This window comes from Xyrauchen texanus, chromosome 34, assembly GCF_025860055.1.
Source record: "Xyrauchen texanus isolate HMW12.3.18 chromosome 34, RBS_HiC_50CHRs, whole genome shotgun sequence".
NCBI lineage: Eukaryota > Metazoa > Chordata > Actinopteri > Cypriniformes > Catostomidae > Xyrauchen > Xyrauchen texanus.
Window position 1 is genome coordinate 40,186,898 of NC_068309.1, and position 21,217 is coordinate 40,208,114.

The 21,217-nt window shown below is 37.5% G+C and overlaps 2 protein-coding genes across 2 annotated transcripts; one reads left to right on the forward strand and one right to left on the reverse strand.

Moving 5' to 3' along the window:
- Nucleotides 1-906: 906 nt before the first annotated feature.
- On the forward strand, nt 907-7,905 carry ube2b (ubiquitin-conjugating enzyme E2B (RAD6 homolog)). Its single transcript, XM_052103736.1, has 6 exons — nt 907-1,036; nt 2,404-2,484; nt 5,917-5,942; nt 6,222-6,311; nt 6,397-6,485; nt 7,091-7,905. Exons 1-6 carry the CDS (start codon nt 993-995, stop codon nt 7,217-7,219), a joined length of 459 nt encoding a protein of 152 aa, XP_051959696.1. The 5' UTR covers nt 907-992; the 3' UTR covers nt 7,220-7,905.
- A 2,540-nt stretch (nt 7,906-10,445) lies between these two features.
- Nucleotides 10,446-15,023, reverse strand: LOC127627593 (CDKN2AIP N-terminal-like protein). The gene is made up of 3 exons (XM_052104029.1): nt 14,753-15,023; nt 10,551-10,659; nt 10,446-10,457 (listed from the first exon to the last, which is right to left on the reverse strand). Exons 1-3 carry the CDS (start codon nt 14,998-15,000, stop codon nt 10,446-10,448), a joined length of 369 nt encoding a protein of 122 aa, XP_051959989.1. The 5' UTR covers nt 15,001-15,023.
- Between the last annotated feature and the right edge of the window lie 6,194 nt (nt 15,024-21,217).

Here is a 21,217-nt window from a genome sequence, read left to right on the forward strand (position 1 = left end):
GAGTGGTAAAAATGTGCATTTGGGACATACTTCAAGACTTCAATCAGATGAGGCATTTATTTTTATATGCATGCAGTTTTACAAATTATAATTTGAAAAAGTAATGGCATTGATAGATAAGATAAAAGAACACACTTTAAACTCAATATTGAATATTTGTTTTTATTACATAAATTCAAGCAACATACTGACAATAAAGCATTAGATCATTTAATCAAGAAACTCTGAAAAACAAGGCAACACCCCATCGTGGTAATGGATAATTAGCCTACTGGCAGGTGCAGAACATACCGCCATATATTAGAAAAATAGTTATAAAATAAACACAGCCACATTTCTGCAGGTAGGCCTATAAATATCACTGATAGACCGAATGTAGATATATCAATAAATATAAGCAATCTTATAAGCTAAGCTATTGATAACGCCTTGTCCGCAATGTTTTTTCCTCCAGCTCAGAAACTACAGTATGCTGTATACTACAATAATTTGTATTAGATTACACTATTCAAAATGCTTCATGGGATTGTGGTTCATCCCGTTGTGAAAGAAGGTAAGTACACAGTCTTGCAACTTGTCTTTTTGACCTATTTTCAAATAATTTTTCGCTTCAAATCAAAGTTTGTAATGTTGTGATTCACCCAAGAGCTGGTTGGTTTGATTCATGACTTTGAATTCTTATATGACGGATTTTTATTAAAAGCATTCGAAAAAATTACTACAGGAACCCAGATGCCATTTTTGTATTGCTAATACTTCCTTTACTCGTCACCACAATAATATAATGCTTTCAAACTATCTAAAATATTATTTTTATTATTATATTTTGTTATAAATATTTGGATTATTTATTAAATTAATTGACGTCACTGCGGCTGTTGCCAGCCAGGTTGATGGTGTCACATGCTTTACGTCACTAGCGCATCGCACCTCCCGTCCTGAATCTCACGGGTGCTTGCTCGTATTGTGACACAATAAGGCGACATTAAAGCATGTCTACTCCAGCGAGACGACGACTCATGAGAGATTTTAAAAGGTTTGTGTCATTTAAATTTCACATGTGTATTATATGTTCATTAAATATGTGTTTATACGCACGACTAGCCGTTAGCCGCGTTAGCCAGGCCTTCAGAAGCTCGCGCATGAAAACACTTAATTTCGGTCCATGCACATTCGGTTTGACGTCATTCACTCTGTACGTGTTATGAGGAAAGACAGGAATAGATTAGATGTTTAGTAAATTGAGTGTGTTGATGTCAAACGAGCCAAGAAGAATTGTATACAGCAAACTGCCATTCTGGCTGTGTTTCAAATATCCACAGAGCTGCCTACCTAAAATAATAACACAAGTACACGGGCAGTATCGTGTCTTTATTTTGAATAGTACCTTGACTAGGCGTGGGCGATATGAGCAAAATCCATTATCACGATATGAGTAATTTAATAGCACGATAACGATATATATCAAGATATAGTTAAATGTTTCTGAAAAATCTATACTATTATATATTAAGCCATGTTGCAATGTGTCATTTTGAGTAATCAAGTCAGTGAATGAAATACTTTATAAATGAAAACTTATTTTTGTTGTTATTGTTATAACTTTCCTCAAGAAACTTAACATCTTCTCAAAGCAATGCAACAAGTAAAATAACAAATAAAATACAAATCCATAATTAAAACCCGTAATTGGGCTCTTTTTAATAATCTATATAAATTATCTGAAGGAAAATATGCTTGGTTTTTCCTGATATCAAACATCATTGGAACAGAATTTTAGAAAGGGTTCTGATGTGCATTTAAAAAGTCCTCTTGACATGGAGAGAAACCAGAATGAGTAGCGGATGTGATCTGCACAGGAGCGCAAATGAAGGGACTAGAATGACTTCAGGATTCGTTTCAGACTGCATGCACAACACTTGCACAAAACACAGCCGCACGTGTTTGCAGCGCGGGATGAATGTCATTGAATTTGCTTTGATGGGAGCTCAAGTGAAATTTCATTTTTTTTTCATCGCGTTCTAGACAAGCCTTTTTTCTAAAGACACGTGCAGCTGTCAGTGAAAAACTGCATTTCATTATTTCTCTCAGTCTCACGTGAAGACCTGACCACTGATATGTCGACATACACAATGTACATCCTTGCTAATGACTGTTTTCTGCTCTGTATTGCGTTTTCTAAAGCCAAACCAATTCCAAACCACAGATGACACACTTTTCCTTCATAATCTCCTCATCTTCTCATTCAAATGAATTTGAGCCTTCCTCCATTTCTATGATGTTTTATGTGCTGTACACCTTTCTCTAAATGTTATTCTTGAAGCTTTCTAATAAATCACGTGTATATTGGTGGAGTTGTTTGAGAGTATGACAGATTTAACGCATGTCTCTTTATCTCGTCAGACTTCAAGAAGACCCTCCAACCGGTGTGAGTGGTGCACCTTCAGAAAATAACATCATGCTGTGGAACGCTGTGATTTTTGGGTTAGTTAATTATAGTAGTGATTTCTTTAAGACTTTGCAGCTTTTCCTAAGATTTAAAAGAAATTCTGCCATGATTAGTTCAGTCTAAATTACATATCACTCTTTGTGCATTTCAATAAATTATATTGATTGGTCAAGCTCTCAAATGAGAGGAACTTGATAACTCAAACAGTGATAAATGTGATTGACAGTGTATGAAATGTAAAATCACCTGTCGAGCCCAGATTGTTCCACGGCTCAGAGATGCATGCACAGTTATTTGCAATCTTATGTAACATTTATTTCAGCTTTCATAATTAGATATTTGTACTATTAACTGTAAGTTTTGTGCTACGTTAATTATTTTCATAATGAATGAAATTTTTCACTTAAATATTAAAGAACTTCACTTTTTATTTAAATTTTAAAGACATTATTTCAGTTAGAGGAAGATCGCTACAGTACCTCAGTGATCACCAGACTTATAAATTGACTTGTCTCCTAAGTGCACTAGAGGGCACAGCGAATACATTTACAACCAAACAGTACTGTGTTATATTGCTTGTAATTGCAAAAACACACCAGGCTGTTAACAAAAGTGGATACAATAAATTAATCTAAAGATTTCACGTTTTCATTTTCTCAAGCCTTAAAGGAGACCTATTATGCCCCTTTTTACAAGATGTAATATAAGTCTCAGGTGCCCCCAGGATGTCTGTAAAGTTTCAGCTCAAAATACCCACGGATCATTTATTATACCATGTTATAAATGCCTCCTTTTTTTTTGGTGGAATCAAAAATGTGCTGTTTTCGTATGCCAGATTACCAGTTCAGCCATAATATATATCTGTATATCTGGTCTCCGTGAATACAATCAGAGACAATGGTAACTTTAGCTGCATTAGCCATGGAATCAGATAACAAGCACATTCAGAAAGGAGATTAGAAAACATTCACAAAAAGTGCGATACTTACATCTTCAGGATACAAAGCTGGAACATGAACAATTGGTACTGATCCATGCTTGAATCACATTTGTTGCAAATCCTGCTTTATATTGACCTTCATTTACATTTGCTTCAAAAACAAAACTTGTCCACTGCCTGTTCAGTGACTTTGATGTCGGGAGTACATGAAGACACTTATGTTCACTTTTACGGCCAACATCACTTGTGATGCTTACGAAGATGAGACATTTTTCTTCTCACTGTAGCTGCTCCAGCATGGGAAAAAAATGGCAGACTGTGTGTAGATCACTCAGGGGAGGAGCTATGATAATAGGGTGGAGTCAGTCACCACTCGTGGCGAGGACTGCTCTAACGTGATGTCACAGAACAGAAAGTTTTAGATGAATGTAAATATAAGGAAGAGGTGTAGGTGGACTTTTTAACCATGTAGGGTGGTTGTGTGTACACACATTTATGTACAAACACCATGTAAAAGTGAATGTTTCATAATAGGTCCCCTTTAAGGGAAAAAAAAAAAGAAATGCTTCAATATACATTTCTATGTTAATTTAGTGTTGCATAGTATGCCGGATCCATGGTGCTACCCCAGAGTCAAGCTGTATGTACGGTAGTAATATTCCCAGATAGTAATGGTATTCCATTGAACTCCATTTGAAGCTGCATTTGCGGCTGTACCTCATCGTGGTAACACATGTGTCTGAGCCCAGTGCTGGAACAGGAGCTGTTCAAACAGGATGCAAAAGGAGGCCAATAGAATGCCAGGATCAAGATGCACTTTTTAAAAATTAAACTCCTTTCAGTTTTTTAAAAAGGCATTTCTTATGCTGCGAGACGCTGATAATAGAGCAAGACGCAATAGCCAAAGACCGCCACCTAAGGGTCAGTGGCGTAGCTAGAAACAAGCCTCTGGGTGTGCCAAGGGAAAACAGGGTGTGCAAAAACTAGCACAATAACTGACATGTAGCCTGCCGTCACGACCATTGCATTCATTTATTGGTAGCTCTGTCTTACCTTATAATGACTTCACTGAACAAACGAATGACACATTTATCATTGGTGTTGGTGGGATTGTTAATTTATCCAAATATTAGACTTACATTTTACTCATGATATCGGACATTTTATTAGGATTTTATTGTTTTAGAACAATTTATTATGTTTTTCCCAATTATGTTAATGACAAATGTAAATGGAGGGACAGTTTACACTATAAAGGAATATTGACAAAAACAATATACCATCATTTTGGATAAGAAATAAATATGTGATGAATCGTGTAACAGAAGAACACGCATTTGGGGAGTAGAGGGAGGTTTTATATGTGACAGTACATTTAAACAATATGAATACTAATGTTAAATTATTGAGCCAATATTTGCCTAATAAAGGATAACATCGTTTCTGGCTTCATGCAAACTAATACATACAGATGGTAAGACGGTTGTTATATTTTCATATCATCTAATGGGAACATATACTCAACCAGTATTTGAAATGAAATCTGTCATGTATATAGGCAGATACATCTCATCTTAAAACCAAGCAGGGTCACGGCATTAACAAGGCGGTACAGTACCTTTCCGAGTCTAATTGGCCTATATGACGGGGAGGAAAAGAACAACAATAAACATATTTCTCTCATGGATGCACGCATTTATGAATAATGATGCAGAAAAGTCGAACTCTGGAGTATGAACTTTCTTATAGTGCGCACTTGTGTCCTTAGACTTGCGCGTGCCGCAACTGTTGCAAGACTGCGCATGTAATCTGAGACGACCTCTGTAAAATGTAAGTATATTATAGTCTTTATAATCGATTATTATATTTTGTTACAGATTAATAAAATTTTCATAACCGCATTATTTTACCTCGTAATGCATTTTTTCCGACCTCTACTATTAAGCAGGGTGAAAAATAGAGTAATCATTAAGATTGAATAAAGGACACCCTGGCACACCCGTGGCTATACCACTGTTAATGGGCTGTTCAAACAGAATGCGTTTTTCAATTGATTTTCAATGTCTTTTTGGGGCCCTTAAGCAAAACTTTATGTGGGGACACCCCCCATCAGTGTATTTCTAATCCCCAAAAGGTACCCCCACATCTTTCACACTGAGCAGTTTTGCTGTAAACAAACAACATACAGTGAATTAATTTATTACTTTTTGTAATATAAGGTGGCAAATTTCATTACAGGGGTCTGCACTCAGGTCTGCTTTAGCTAGCTCTATATGGAAATGAAATAATTCTTCTTAGAAGTCCCCTTGACTCTACAATTGATATTACATGTATATTTGCATGTTATATATTTTTTTTACCATTATGGTTATGTTCGCATGACAATACAGTTGCCAAAATGACAGGAATGGAAAATAATTAACTCCAATATATTAAAACTCAAAAATGTGTGTTGCAGTCTTTGCTGTACATATCATGAGCTGTGTATCATGCATAACTTCTATATCTTTTTTGTGTTTCATTACAGGCCTGTAGGAACTCCATTTGAAGATGGTGAGTCAGCCGTTCTTTCATTTCTTATATATATATATATATATATATATATATATATATATATATACACACACACACACTCATACAATAATAACCAGAAAGAGGTTCATTCAAGCTCTGTATATCCTTTAGTGTGGCTCAGCTATAACACTGGTGATAACACACCTAATTCCTCTTAATTTCAATTTGTTAAAAGCAGTTTTGAACCATCAGTCTGTTAATTAACAATGTGCTGATAGTTGCTGTCAATAATAAGATGTCAATTGTGTCTTCCTGCAGGAACTTTTAAGCTAGTTATTGAATTTTCAGAAGAGTATCCCAACAAACCTCCTACAGTTCGCTTCATCTCCAAAATGTTTCACCCAAATGGTGGGCTGCTAACAGTTAAATGATCATGAACTTTGCCATGTTTCTTGCACACGTTGAATATTAATGATATTGTGTCATATATTAGTGTATGCAGATGGCAGTATTTGTTTAGACATTCTGCAGAATCGCTGGAGTCCCACATATGATGTTTCCTCCATACTGACGTCCATACAGGTCTGTGACGGATTCATGTGCTTCTGTTTACACCTGCAATTTGCAGTTACTGCATTCACTTCTTATTCATTTAGTTCATTGTATTAACTACCGGTTAAAATGTCACTTTGTTATCTGGGATGGATTGTTAATTTACATATTGAATCTATTTTTAATGTATTATTTGTCCAGTATATTTTAGATACTTTCTTGCTATAAAAACTTTGCACAAATTATGTTAATTGGAAAGTGTGTGATTCAGGAAAATTGACTGATGAGGGAAAAAAAGTTGAAGCATAAATTCACATGACTGTAATGCGTCTATGAGATTTTCACTTTCCATTATTCTAATAATGATTCGCAATACATTTATTTATATTTAAAAGTGTTCAGCATACAATACTACCATAATGTATGATATTTTACAATTGAAAGACCCTGTGAAATCAAAAGGTTTGCTGCTTTAAAGTTGCACTGAATGAAAAAAAAAAACAGCTGAGAAATTATTCAAAATATCTTGATCTTAAAGGAAGTTTAAGACGGCATAAGGGTGAATAAATGATGAGAGATGTATAATTTTGGGGTGAACTATTCCATTAATCAGTAATTGTTGTTATTGTTTTTAGTCTCTTTTGGATGAGCCAAACCCGAACAGCCCAGCAAACAGTCAGGCCGCACAGCTCTATCAGGAGAACAAACGCGAGTATGAGAAGAGAGTGTCTGCTATCGTAGAGCAAAGTTGGGTCGACTCGTAGTCCCACATCAGCAAACATCTCTAAGAAGTGCCACCCGTTAAGACAACACTCAATTCATATGAATAAAACCAACAATATTTGTGTGCTTATTTATTGTTTTTAGCTGCATGATAAGTTATTGCTAACAGAATTTGACATGTAATATAGTTGGATTGATGCAGTTGATGTTTTAAAGGAATGCTGAATGTTGGCACAAATGTTGTCAATAAGCATCCTCTGAAAACCACCACATATGTATTTGATAAAACATCTCAAGGGTTGACGTGTTTGTGCTTCAGATAGAATAAGAGGGCATGTACATATAACATTCTGAAGTTACGGTCATTTTTCAAAGAATGTGTGGATATCTGGATGAGAATTTTAAGGATTGCAAAGTTAGTGTTTTGAAAGTTAGTTTTTGTGAATTTGTCTTATAAGAATTTATACTTCTAATATGCTGTATAGAAAAAAATAAAACACATTTTTCATTAAAGAATGATATCATTTTAATATAGAAAAGTACATACACAGCATTGCCAATCCAACTGATAAACCAGACTAAAAACAATTATGCCAAAAGACTGCAAAAATAGAAACACTTTAAAAGTGTTTAAAAAATGTTTAATCTTGCATACACCAAGGACAAAACAGCACAAGTCAAGGCTTGCCATTCCCGGGAGGTCAATTAAAAGTGTGCAGCAGTTCTCTTGATTTCTTCCCATGTTCCTCATTCATGTGGTTTCATGATACTGCCTAAAAATTTCGAGTTCTCCAGACATCACCTCTGCAGCAAAATAAATTAATGATATATATATTGCAATCATACTTTTTTGATATGCTCCATTTTATTTATAGTTCTAATGTTAGGACAAATTGTCTGTTTTAAATAAATCACAAATCAGGGCAAATACTTTTGCCAAACCTGATGTTTACATAAATGAAATCTTGAATACCAAAGAAATGAAAGATACACCAAACTTTACCTCCAGAATCTGACCATATACAATATTAACAATCACAATTCACACAGCACTAATCCAACACCCAAGGCAGCTGTTATTTAATGATCTAAAGCAAATATTTAGGAACTACACTGCTTTTTCCATGGTAATGAAAAACAAGACATAAATGAATGCTTTCAAGCACTCTGTCTGTGTTAAAGGGGTCATGAAATGCTCTTATTTTTGTAGTTTATTTTCTCTCATTAAGTCCACTAATAATGTTAGTGAAGTTTTTTTGGCTTCAATTTATATATCAATTTATTAATATATGATAATTTTGAACCCAATCTCTGGCGTTCTGTCTGAAATGCTTATTTTGGCCTAAGCACCAACTTAAATCTTCAACGTAAACGTACACTAGGATTGCAGCAGCGGTATACCATGGTATGAAAATTGACGGTTATAATAGCATGTACATTTGATTATCTACAGTATTGAGGAAAACCTAACCTGCATGTGCTCATCTCCTTTCCTCCTCGTTTGTCTGCCTGTCGGACTCCTCAACTTTCCCCTGGCAAATTCTGTTTGACATTAGAAACAAACAGATAATAATGGGCTCATAGAAGTAAATATGCTCTTCAATTTTTAAAAGGGGGGAGAGAAATCTTCCTGTAGTTTTTGACATCAACAACTAAAATAATGTAATTTGATGCATGTCCTTGAACTGGAAAACCATGTACAAAACTATGCATCATAAAAGGAAATGCAACCCAGGATACATTAAAGACAGGTTCTGTTTTTACTATGGTGGTTATGTAAAATCTGTCCTGAAGCAAAAGCAGTTGAGAACCTCTGAGTTAAAGGTACACACAGGCACCTACAGTATATGTAATTATGAATAATCATAGGACATTACTTTAAAAGCTCACACAGCTCATGTTATTTTTCATTTAACATGCTTTAGTCATAGAATTTTATCATGTTTACTATTAGAATTCTGTTAGCTTTCTTATATATTCGATTTATTTGATATATTTTTTACACATACTTTCAAGTTTCAATTATAATAAAGTGTTTGTTCAACTAAAAAAAAAAAAAAACTTCTGTTTTCACTTCTTTAATGGTTATTGTAACGGATAATAATAATTGTGTAATATCGTATACTGTGATATTTTTGGTTATCATACCGTGAAAATCTCATACCGTTGCAACCCTAGCATACGATTGATAGCTAACATAGTGCAGCCACTCGAATAGAGCCATTTTTGAAACTCCATTGGAAGAGAATGAACAAGCTCCACAACATTATAAATCAAAATTTCAGGGTTTACACATAACTCACCAACACATTGCATCCAAATATATGAAACTGTTTATCTCAAGCACAACTGTGAAAGAGCCCATATTATGCTCATTTACAGGTTCATAATTGTATTTTGGGAGTCTACAAGAATAGGTTTGCAGATGTAGATGTATTTGGTCCTTGTGATATCACAAGTTCCATGAATTCCAAACGAGATGTTATTGCAACTTGGTTTAATTAAATGCTTGTTTTCTATTAAGGAGGAAGTTTTCAGTTCTGAAACTTACAGAATGTTTTATAGTACAATGACCTCTTATTAGGGCTGTCCCCCGACCAAAGATTTTCCTAGTCGACTAGTTGCACATTTATGATATTTATTTAATTTCTGAAATATATTTATTATGGGGGGTGTTCCAGGGTTATTTTCAATGTAAAATCACTAACGCAAGAATATTCACCAATCCCCCTGATGTAATTGGACATTGCGAGATATACACACACACACACACACACACACACACACAGTGCATATATATCGTGAAGGAGGGAACAAAATAAATTTATTCACACACATGATGTATTTTCCCGATAACAAATACCCGACTGGTAGAGAATGCACAGATGAAGCTTCTTTGCCAGAGAGATGTTCACAACTGTTCAAAGGTTGAACAACACTTTACATTTGAAATTGCACTAGTTTCATTTGTATTTTTAGTTCAAATAAGTTCAAAGTTTGAAATCAAAGTGTCTTGTTTTATTGTGTAGCTTAAGCCCAACCCTGCTTAATGAAAATGACCCCATAGTACCACCTAGCATCCAACCAGCGCCAATACTGGTGTTTGTCGTTTTCCTATGTAGTTTTTATTTTTCTGCGACCGACCAATAAAAACTTGGTCGACCAAGACTTTTCTCATTGACTAATGTTTGGTTGACTATCAGGGGGCAGCCTACCTCTTATATGTCAAAAGAAAAGGAAAATGTGATTCCTCATGTCATGACCACTTTAAGATGAGAGCTGTGAAAGAACATTACCACCACCACTGATGACAACCACAGCTGAACATTAAAAACAAACTCGCCACTCATTACACATGCTAACAAAGTTTACCTTCTGCTGTTGTTTTATGATTTCATTTCTGGTTTTAAAAATAGGAGCATCTTCAACAATAATCCCCTCGACCATCTCCTTCACTTTCTCCAGCAGCACTGGATTATACCTGCACATTCACAAATCAACAGCTGAGGACCAAAGTCTTTTTAAAAGAACATTATGAGGTGTCCTCATTGAAAATGAACCTGTACATAAATTGAATTTGTTCAAAACCATGTCCCTGCTTTCCCCTGAGTCACCACAGGTGAAGCTAGTCAGATCCACTCTGATATGTGATCAACCACCTAAACCATACATCTGTGCTGAAAAATAAATCCTCTGTCAGTATCTTGCAATTCAATGTTTACCAAACATGTTGAGAGATATTCCAGTCCCTGTAACTCTATAGCCATTTTACCATACAATTTTGTACCTGAACAAGCACCTCCTCCCGAGACCTCAAAACAAGGTGAACAGGGTTGCCATTTTCATTTAACAGGATGAATCTCATGATGTCAATGTAAAACAGTTAAAGGATGGGCAAGGAGGAGGCGAGAACCGGCTTGTCAACATAAATAATATTTTAATGTAAACTTAAACCAAAAGCACAAACATAAACACACATGACGGACATGCCCGTAATTCTCTCTCTCGAACCATCGTCACCGCCGCCTTTATCCTCGCAGCCTCATCAGGCCGATTGGGGACCGGGCGCTCGATATTCTGATCGGCCCCGCCCCCCTCCGCTCCACACTTCTCCTGGCGTTATCTCAGGCCGGGGTGCCACCGGCATGACGTACACCCCCCTATCCCTGCGGCGGGGTGCATCTTGCGTCCCGCGTGGTCATCCCCGCCTTCCTCGCCCTGGGTGGAGAAGACAACTAAAACAAAAACAAAATAGGCCAGGGAAAAGGCCAACACGGTGCGACAAAGAGAGAGAGAGGAGAGAGAGAAAAAGCTCACTCACCGGTTCTCTGATGTACCGTCGCGTGGTCCTCGAACACTCCTCCACACTCAGGCGGACGACAGCCGCTCCAACCCCGGGCGAACCGGAGTGAAACCTTCGACCCCCAGTGGGCAGAACGTGCCTCCGCTTTTCTGGCAGCAAATGGGGACACTCTTCTGCCCCTGGCAGCGGCTCTACCGCTCCGGGCGGTCGGAGAGTTTCTTCCCTCCTCCCCTCGCGGACGGTGGTCTCCCTCGACCCCTCCGCGTCTCTGGGGATGGCAGGGCACTCCTCCGCCCCCGGCAGCGGCTCCCTCGCTCCAGGCAGTCGGGTTATCCAGTCCCCACTTGCCCCGCGGACGACGGCCGTTCCCCGCATCCGGGCGGTCGGGCTACTCCGTCACCCGGAAGATGGCAGCGGCGCTCCCCAGGGTGGACGGCAGTGTCGAGGACTCTGCGACGGGCATCCCTCCTCCTTCCCGGGTTTCGGCACCAATGTAAAACAGTTAAAGGATGGGCAAGGAGGAGGCGAGAACCGGCTTGTCAACATAAATAATATTTGAATGTAAACTTAAACCAAAAGCACAAACATAAACACACATGACGGACATGCCCGTAATTCTTGCTCTCTCGAACCATCGTCACCGGCCGCCTTTATCCCTCGCTCGCCTCATCAGGCCGATTGGGGACCGGGCGCACGATATTCCGATCGGCCCCGCCCCCCTCCGCTCCACAGTCAAATTTCACCCCAAATTCAAAAGAAAAAAGTAGATTAAATTTCAAGCAAATTAGGCTTTTTTGAGGACCATTAAAATATTTTTGCAGTTTCGATTGTGAGAGTCATTTTTATTCATTAATCATGCTTATTTAATATTATAAAATAATTGTATCATCATATGACATTTGTTGTCATAACAGCCCAGGGTGTCCTCTTTAAGATACCCCAGGACATGAAAAAGTGACATGTATTGTAAGTAGGGTGACCAGACATCCCGTTTTTCCCATGTCCCGACGTTTCTGAAAAAAATCTAGTTTTGTCCTGTATTTCCCCTCACCTAAACTTTCCTAAACTTTTTTGTTTAACCTTGAGATAGCCAAGGATACGGCTTGTAAAAAATAAACAGTTGTTATTTGAAGTACATGATTGGATTAAACTATCCAATCCCCCATCAGTAGATGTCCTGTTAGTGAACTGATTTAAGAGTCAGTTTGAAAGAGCACACTGATGAATTTGCAGCTGGAAAATGTCAAGCAAGCGCGCATATGCATTTAATGAGGATCTTCAAAAAGAGTTTACATTTCTTAAAAAAAAGGAGTCACAGACAGAGCCTAGTAAAGTGAGGTGTGAGATTTGTGGTGCTCGCTTTTCCATCGGACATGGAGGGTGCATCGATATAGCGCAGCATGTTCATACAAAAAAAGCATGCGGATGCTGTTAAAAGTATGTGTGCCAAAGTTCCGAATCTGACAAGGTGCATGCAAGTGAAGGACTTTTCGCTTATTCTGTTGTGCACGGCCAGTTTTCGGATGGTTGACTGTAGGGCTGCACGATTTGGACAAAAAGTCATATTGCGATTATTTTGAAATATTTTGCGATTTGAACTGCGATTATGATGGTGATGTTTTCCACATGTTCAACTGCAAAAAGGCAACTGGGCATTTCACACTTGAGCCCTCTTAAAAAGAACAGTTCACCCACAAACAAATAAATATATAAACAGTGAAACAAAGTCTTCTTCATATCCAAATGTTACCATCCACCGTGTACCTGTTTTTGTCAATTTTGTGACAGGATCTCAGCCCACTAATCATCATTATTAGTTTTTGAAATACAGTCAACTTGAATATTAGGGATGCTCCAATCAGGATTTTAACATCCGACACTGATCACCAGTTTTCATCTCATCAATCGATGCTGATCATTTAACTTTTTATCAGCAGCTCTGTCAAAACTGGTTATATGTAAGCTTTCTGCTCAATGACACTGTTAACTACATTTCTCTGATGGTAAAACCATAGTCGTCAACCAATGTTGGTTGATTAAATAATTCAGTATACACAACATATAATTTTAAAATATATATTTTATTCCTTATTCTAGGGTTTAAAAACTAGTTGGCTTATACAAACTATTCTTTACTGTATATACAATAGTCCTAAAAATGAGGCTTAATGTCAAACTGAAGTTGAACTGATAACCCATTGGTGTACTTAAATTTAAAGTGACAGTTTTGGTTAGTTTGTCACCATTTCATTTAATTATTTTTATTCATTATTTTATTATATTAATTTAGCAATGCATTATATTATAGTAACTCAGGGTTTCTGCAGGTATCATCAAATCTAATTTAATGCTTTTTAATGCCATTTTTAACATTTTTAATGCCATACATTACCCATGACTAACCACGTATACATATATACACACACAAACACACACACACACACAAGTCAAGTCAATTTTATTTGTATAGCGCCTTTCACAACAAAAACTGTAATGTCTATAATGTCGATGAATCATCATTGTGTAATTTAGATAAAATACGATTGTTTATCATGTTAAGTAACTTAAGATAGTTAATTGCTGTCTGCCTTTTACAGCCGATTTGTGGCCATCGGACTGCATATGAGATTTAACGGCTCCATGTTGACAACCAACCATGTAAGCAACCATGTCCTAATTTCTTTGTCTTCTAGCCACTTTTGTTGGAATTTGCACTTATCAAGACCATCAAAGGTCTTGGAGTTTGTTTTATGCCTGCTTGGGACACCTGCATCTGTCCAACATGTGTTTTCTTTAATGAACGCAGCATTGATACTGGATAAATCTTGACTAAGTGTAACGGTCATTAAGGCAATGCTTTTCAATTTTGGACTGGACTACTCTGCATTTTATGTTAAACTCTTGAAAGACTTGCATACGCTGAGAAATATAGCTGCCAGCGAAAAGGACAAGGTGACAACAGTTACGGTTACAGATGCACCCTCTAATTCGCACTGATCTGCGCCTAGGTAAGGATAGTCCATTTCAGTTTTGCTGGTATGGGGCTGTCCCATTCTCCATAAGCTGAAATCTGGTCACCCTAATTATAAGACGTTAACACGCACGCGCACACAAAAAAACCTTTCCACCACAGTCTCATGAGGCTTAAAGAGTCCCATGTCTAAAAACAAATTGTATAGATCTACCGCTAGATATCAATATAATATTGTATACATAAGTAAAACGTTGTAAAAAAAAAAAATGAGAGAACCAGGGGTGTGTCGTTATTGACCTGCAGCCCAGGAACACGTGATTCACCCACATCATGGAGAGCGCGAGCAGATGATCTAGATGAGAATCTTCATAGTCATTGAAGTTTCTGAAGATAAACTCTCTCCTGCTCTTCCAGTGTTTCTGGCTCTCAGAGATACTGCGAAACGTCTCGACGAGGTCCGACAGCTGACGGTTCTGCCCAATGAAGTCTTCAGCGTCTGCACTCGCCATGTGTATACTGACCACAACATATGACGTCACCCGCATTTACAGACACGCGACACACTGCCACCGAGCGTCAGGAGATTTGTCAACATACACTCACCTAAAGGATTATTAGGAACACCATACTAATACTGTGTTTGACCCCCTTTCGCCTTCAGAACTGCCTTAATTCTATGTGGCATTGATTCAACAAGGTGCTGAAAGCATTCTTTAGAAAGGTTGGCCCATATTGATAGGATAGCATCTTGCAGTTGATGGAGATTTGTGGGATGCACATCCAGGGCACGAAGCTCCCGTTCCACCACATCCCAAAGATGCTCTATTGGGTTGAGATTTGGTGACTGTGGGGGCCATTTTAGTACAGTGAACTCATTGTCATGTTCAAGAAACCAATTTGAAATGATTCAAGCTTTGTGACATGGTGCATTATCCTGCTGGAAGTAGCCATCAGAGGATGGGTACATGGTGGCCATAAAGGGATGGACATGGTCAGAAACAATGCTCAGGTAGGCCGTGGCGTTTAAACGATGCCCAATTGGCACTAAGGGGCCTAAAGTGTGCCAAGAAAACATCCCCCACACCATTACACCACCACCACCAGCCTGCACAGTGGTAACAAGGCATGATGGATCCATGTTCTCATTCTGTTTACGCCAAATTCTGACTCTACCATCTGAATGTCTCAACAGAAATCGAGACTCATCAGACCAGGCAACATTTTTCCAGTCTTCAGCTGTCCAATTTTGGTGAGCTCTTGCAAATTGTAGCCTCTTTTTCCTATTTGTAGTGGAGATGAGTGGTACCCGGTGGGGTCTTCTGCTGTTGTAGCCCATCCGCCTCAAGGTTGTGCGTGTTGTGGCTTCACAAATGCTTTGCTGCATACCTCGGTTGTAACGAGTGGTTATTTCAGGCAAAGTTGCTCTTCTATCAGCTTGAATCAGTCGGCCCATTCTCCTCTGACCTCTAGCATCAACAAGGCATTTTCAGCCCACAGGACTGCCACATACTGGATGTTTTTCCCTTTTCACACCATTCTTTGTAAACCCTAGAAATGGTTGTGCGTGAAAATCCCAGTAACTGAGCAGATTGTGAAATACTCAGACCGGCCCGTCTGGCACCAACAACCATGCCACGCTCAAAATTGCTTAAATCACCTTTCTTTCCCATTCTGACATTCAGTTTGGAGTTTAGGAGATTGTCTTGACCAGGACCACACCCCTAAATGCATTGAAGCAACTGCCATGTGATTGGTTGATTAGATAATTGCATTAATGAGAAATTGAACAGGTGTTCCTAATAATCCTTTAGGTGAGTGTATGTTGTAGATATGTTGGATTATCAAAAGTTTTTTAGTGTAGTAATAACGTCAGACTTTTTTTCAGTTCCCGCTTGTATTGCTCTTCTTAATTTGGAAATATATCTTGTTACAGCACACTGTTGTATCATTAACAAAGTTAAAAAGAATCATACAAAATATCGCATAGCATTTATCTACTCAAACGTGTCTTGGAAAGATTTAAACTGAGCATTTCATATGCTTGTGGATTCTGTGGATTGGTGAAAGGAACTATTCTTAATATTTAGAACTATTGCAAGATTGATTTGGAAAGATTTGGAAACTTATATTGATAGAAAATTGGGATGTATGATATGATTTGGTGTATTTGATGTAATGTTTATTTTAAAGATAATATTTAGAAAGTATTTATTGTACAGCTACACAAGAAAATAAAATGGGCTCTTTGTTTAAAACAGTGCGTATTGTCTTATTTTTTACCAAAAACATTTATAGGAGCTCAAACAATAAATGGCAGACCCACTGTTGAAGACCCTTGCTATAAAGCAATAACTGTGATCAAAGATATTTCTTCTGGGTGTTTTTATGAGTTTTTATGAGTATAATGGCCTATAATGGGGCAGAAAAAAGACAGTGATGTCCTCGTTATGGATAAGAATACATTTTACATCAGCAAGTGTTTATGACAGGAAGTAAATAACCCCCCTAAAAGGGAAATTTGATTGGAATTCCATTCTTATTTCTCCTGGATGCTGCCCTACACATTTTTGCATTTAAAGATTTTATACAACATCCACACATATTTTGCCTTCTTAGTTTACAGATGCTGGAAAAGAACATTTTGTTGTTACAGCCTTATTCCAAAATGGATTAAATTCATTATTTTCCTCAAAATTCTACAAATAAAATACCCCATAATGACAACGTGAAAGAAGTTTGTTTGAAATCTTTGCAAATTTATTAAAAAATAAATAAATAAATAAAAATCACATGTATGTAAGTATTCACAGCCTTTGCCATGACACTCAAAATTGAGCTCAGGTGCATCCTGTTTCCACTGATCATCCTTGAGATGTTTCTACAACTTGATTGGAGCCCACCTGTGGTAAATTCAGTTGATTGGACATGATTTGGAAAGGCACACACCTGTCTATATAAGGTCCCACAGTTAACAGTGCATGTCAGGGTACCTCCCTGTCGGGGCGGCTGTGGGTGACGCTAGGTGGACGGTTGGCGACAGCTGGATTTTGACTGGAGCGATGATGGAAGGAAGTAGCGTAGATTCCGGAAGTGATCTGGAAATGGAGGATGTGGATAGAGGAGGTGGTGAGAATGAAAGTGGTAAGTGGAGTGTAGTGGAAAATCGGAAAAGAAAGAAGAATTGGGGACAATCTTCAGATTCGGGCAGTGAGAAAGGAAATCTCCAGGCTAAAAGTAGGAAAGAGGAGTATAAGGTACTGTTGAAGTTTGTTGATTCGGTAAAAGCGATTAATCCGTTGAAGCTGACGAAAACATTGAAAGAAATGATAGGGACGGTTGAAAGCATTAGGACTTTGAGGGATGGCAATTTGATGTTGTTTTGTAAAGACAGTAGGCAGCAAAAATCAGCTCTTGGTGTAAAATCGATGATTGGACATAAGGTGATATGCTCGATACCAGAAGAAAATAATTGGGTTAGAGGAGTTGTATCTGGGATTTCAACAGATGTCACGGAGGAGAAGATTAAAAAGAATATCACGGGAGCAGCGGTAAAGTTTGTTAGACGGCTCAAGTGTGTTAGAAATAATGAAAAGACAGACAGCCTCTCAGTAATGATTAACTTTGATGAAAATAAAATGCCAGAGAAAGTTTATCTTGGATGTGTAAGGTATGCGGTAAGACCATACGTTCCTCCTCCGCTAAGATGTTATAAATGTCAAAAATTCGGTCACGTAGCGGCAGTATGCAGAGGTAAACAGAAATGTGCGAGGTGTGGAGGCGAGCATGAGTATGGCAAGTGTGGGCAAGGTGTAAATCCTAAATGCTGCAATTGTGGTGGAGACCATAGTGCAGGATATGGTGGTTGTCAGGTAAGAAAAAATGCAGTCAAGGTTCAAAATGTTAAAATGACAGAAGGGATAACATACGCTGAGGCATTGAAGAAAGTAAACCAGACTCCTAAAACAAATGAAACTAGGAATGAAGGAATTAATTCAAAACAACAGAGGAAAGAGCGAAGAGATGAAAAGGTAGTAGTGGATGATAAAGTGGCATTTGTAGCATTTATAGCTGAAGTAGTGAACTGTTCAGCACAAACTGAAAGCAGGACTGAAAGAATCAAAATCATTATCAGAGCCGCAGAAAAGTACTTGGATCTGGGGAATGTTACTGTGGACATGATAAATGAAAGGCTTAAAATAGTCAAGCAGAAAATAGTCAGACAACATGTGGTGGATCTTAATGGTGTTATATATCTTACAATGGAATGCAAGAAGTTTGATTGCAAATGGACAGGAGTTTAAGAAATTTATAGAAAACCAAGAGAAAAGCCCAGATATTATATGTATACAGGAAACTTGGCTTAAATCACAATATAACTTTATAATACATGGCTATATTACTATTCGGAGGGATAGACATCAAGGGAATGGAGGTGGAGTAGCTACTTTTATAAAACAAGGAATTGGGTATAAAACAGTTGAGGTAGATAGGGAAATAGAAGTTGTGGTGGTGGAAATATGGGAAGGAACACGGTGTATTAGAATAATAAATTTTTACAATCCATGTGATAAGTTAAGAAAGGATGTTCTAGAAAGTATAGGAGGGAATGGAAGTCAAAAAACGGTGTGGTGTGGTGATTTTAACGCTCATAGTTCAATATGGGGAAGCGCAAAAACAGATTATAATGGTGAGATCATTGAAGATATGCTAGACTGGGGAAGATTAGTGTGCATTAATGATGGAAGTCATACTAGAATTGATTTGTATAAGGGAAGGCATTCAGCATTAGACTTGACAATAGTCTTTGAAAGCTTAGCAAGTAAATGTAAATGGAAAGTACTAAAACAAAGTACAATAGGAAGTGATCATTTTCCTATTTGCAGTAAAGTTGGAGTAGATATAGAACAAAGAGTGGGGGAAAAAATGCTTAGGTGGAGGTTCAAGTCAGCGGATTGGGATAAGTATAAGGAGATATGTGAAAGCAAAATGAAGGAAATAAGTAAATGTATAGAAGATGTTGATGTTTTTAATAAGGAAATATGCAAGGTTCTTCAGAGTACAGCTGAAGAAGTAATAGGTAAGAGGAAGGCAGGCAGCAGGAGGAAAGCTATGCCATGGTGGAATGAGGAATGTAGTGAGGCAATAAAAAGGAGAAATAAAGAACTCAAGAGGGTAAGAAGGTCACTTAATTTTAACGATTTAGTTAGCTATAAAAGGGCACAAGCTATAGTGAGAAGAGTTATTCGGACGTCTAAAAGAAATTATTGGAGGGAATTTTGTAATAGAATAGGGGAAGACATTGAAATAAGTGAGTTATGGAATATGATACGAAAGATGGGCGGGATACAAAGAGATTACAACATACCTGTACTAGAATATAATAATAGACAATTTATATCTGAAAGTGGTAAAGCAGAGGTGTTTTCAGAAACATTTGTTAAAGTTCATAGTAATTCAAATTTATCAGAGGATGTTAGGAAAACTAGGGACAAGATATTAAGTAAATATCCTAATTTATTGGAGGAAAAAGGACCTTCGGGTAGTACGTTGGATTCAGAATTCACCTTGTATGAATTGAAAAAAGCACTTATAGGGGTTAAGCAAACATCTCCAGGCAGAGATGATATTTGTTATGAGATGGTAAAACAATTATCAGAGATAGCATTAGAGACAATTTTGAGGCTTTTTAATAAGGTTTGGGAGTCAGGAAAGTTACCAAATGACTGGAAACATGGGGTCATAGTGCCTATTCCAAAACCAGGCAAGGATAACACACAGCCAAATAATTATAGACCTATAGCTTTAACATCTAATTTATGCAAAATAATGGAGCGTATGGTTATGAGTAGATTGGTATATGTCATTGAAAAGGATGATATCTTATCACCTTGCCAAAGTGGATTTAGGAAAGTACGAAATACAATGGACTCAGTACTGTGTCTGGAATCTGAAATAAGAAATGCTCAGGTAAATAAAGAAGCTTTATTTGGGGTATTTTTTGATGTCAAAAAGGCATATGACATGATGTGGAAAGAGGGACTTTTAATTAAGTTAGAAAAAATGGAAATTAAAGGAAGAATGTATAACTGGATCAGGGATTTCCTGTTTAACATAACTATACAAGTAAGAGTAAGTAATGCTTTTTCTCAGATACACACAATAGAGAATGGAACACCTCAGGGAAGCGTAAGCAGTCCAATTCTGTTTAATATTATGATTAACGACATCTTTTCAAAGGTTGATAGGGGCATTGGAAGATCTTTATATGCAGATGATGGAGCGCTGTGGAAAAGAGGGCGTAATGTAAAGTATGTGGAAAGATGTTTGCAGAATGCTGTTAAAATGGTAGAAAACTGGGCAAATGAATGGGGATTTCGGTTTTCAGTAGATAAGACTCAGGTAATTTGTTTTGCAAAAAGGAACAGTAACCTTACTATTAATATTAAATTGTATGGACAAGAAGTGAAGCAAACAGCAGTTGTGAGGTTTCTAGGTATATGGATGGATATGAAACTGAATTTTAGTATACATATCCAGAAACTGGTTGACAAATGCAAAAAAGCATTAAATATCATGAGGTGTCTAGCTGGAGTTGATTGGGGAGCATGTCGCCAGTCACTTAAAATAATATATTGTGCTCTAATAAGATCGGCAATAGATTATGGCAGTATGGTATATGGCACTGCATCCAAAACACAACTCGTAAAACTAGAGGCAATTCAGTCACAAGCTATGCGAATTTGTTGTGGAGCGTTTAGATCC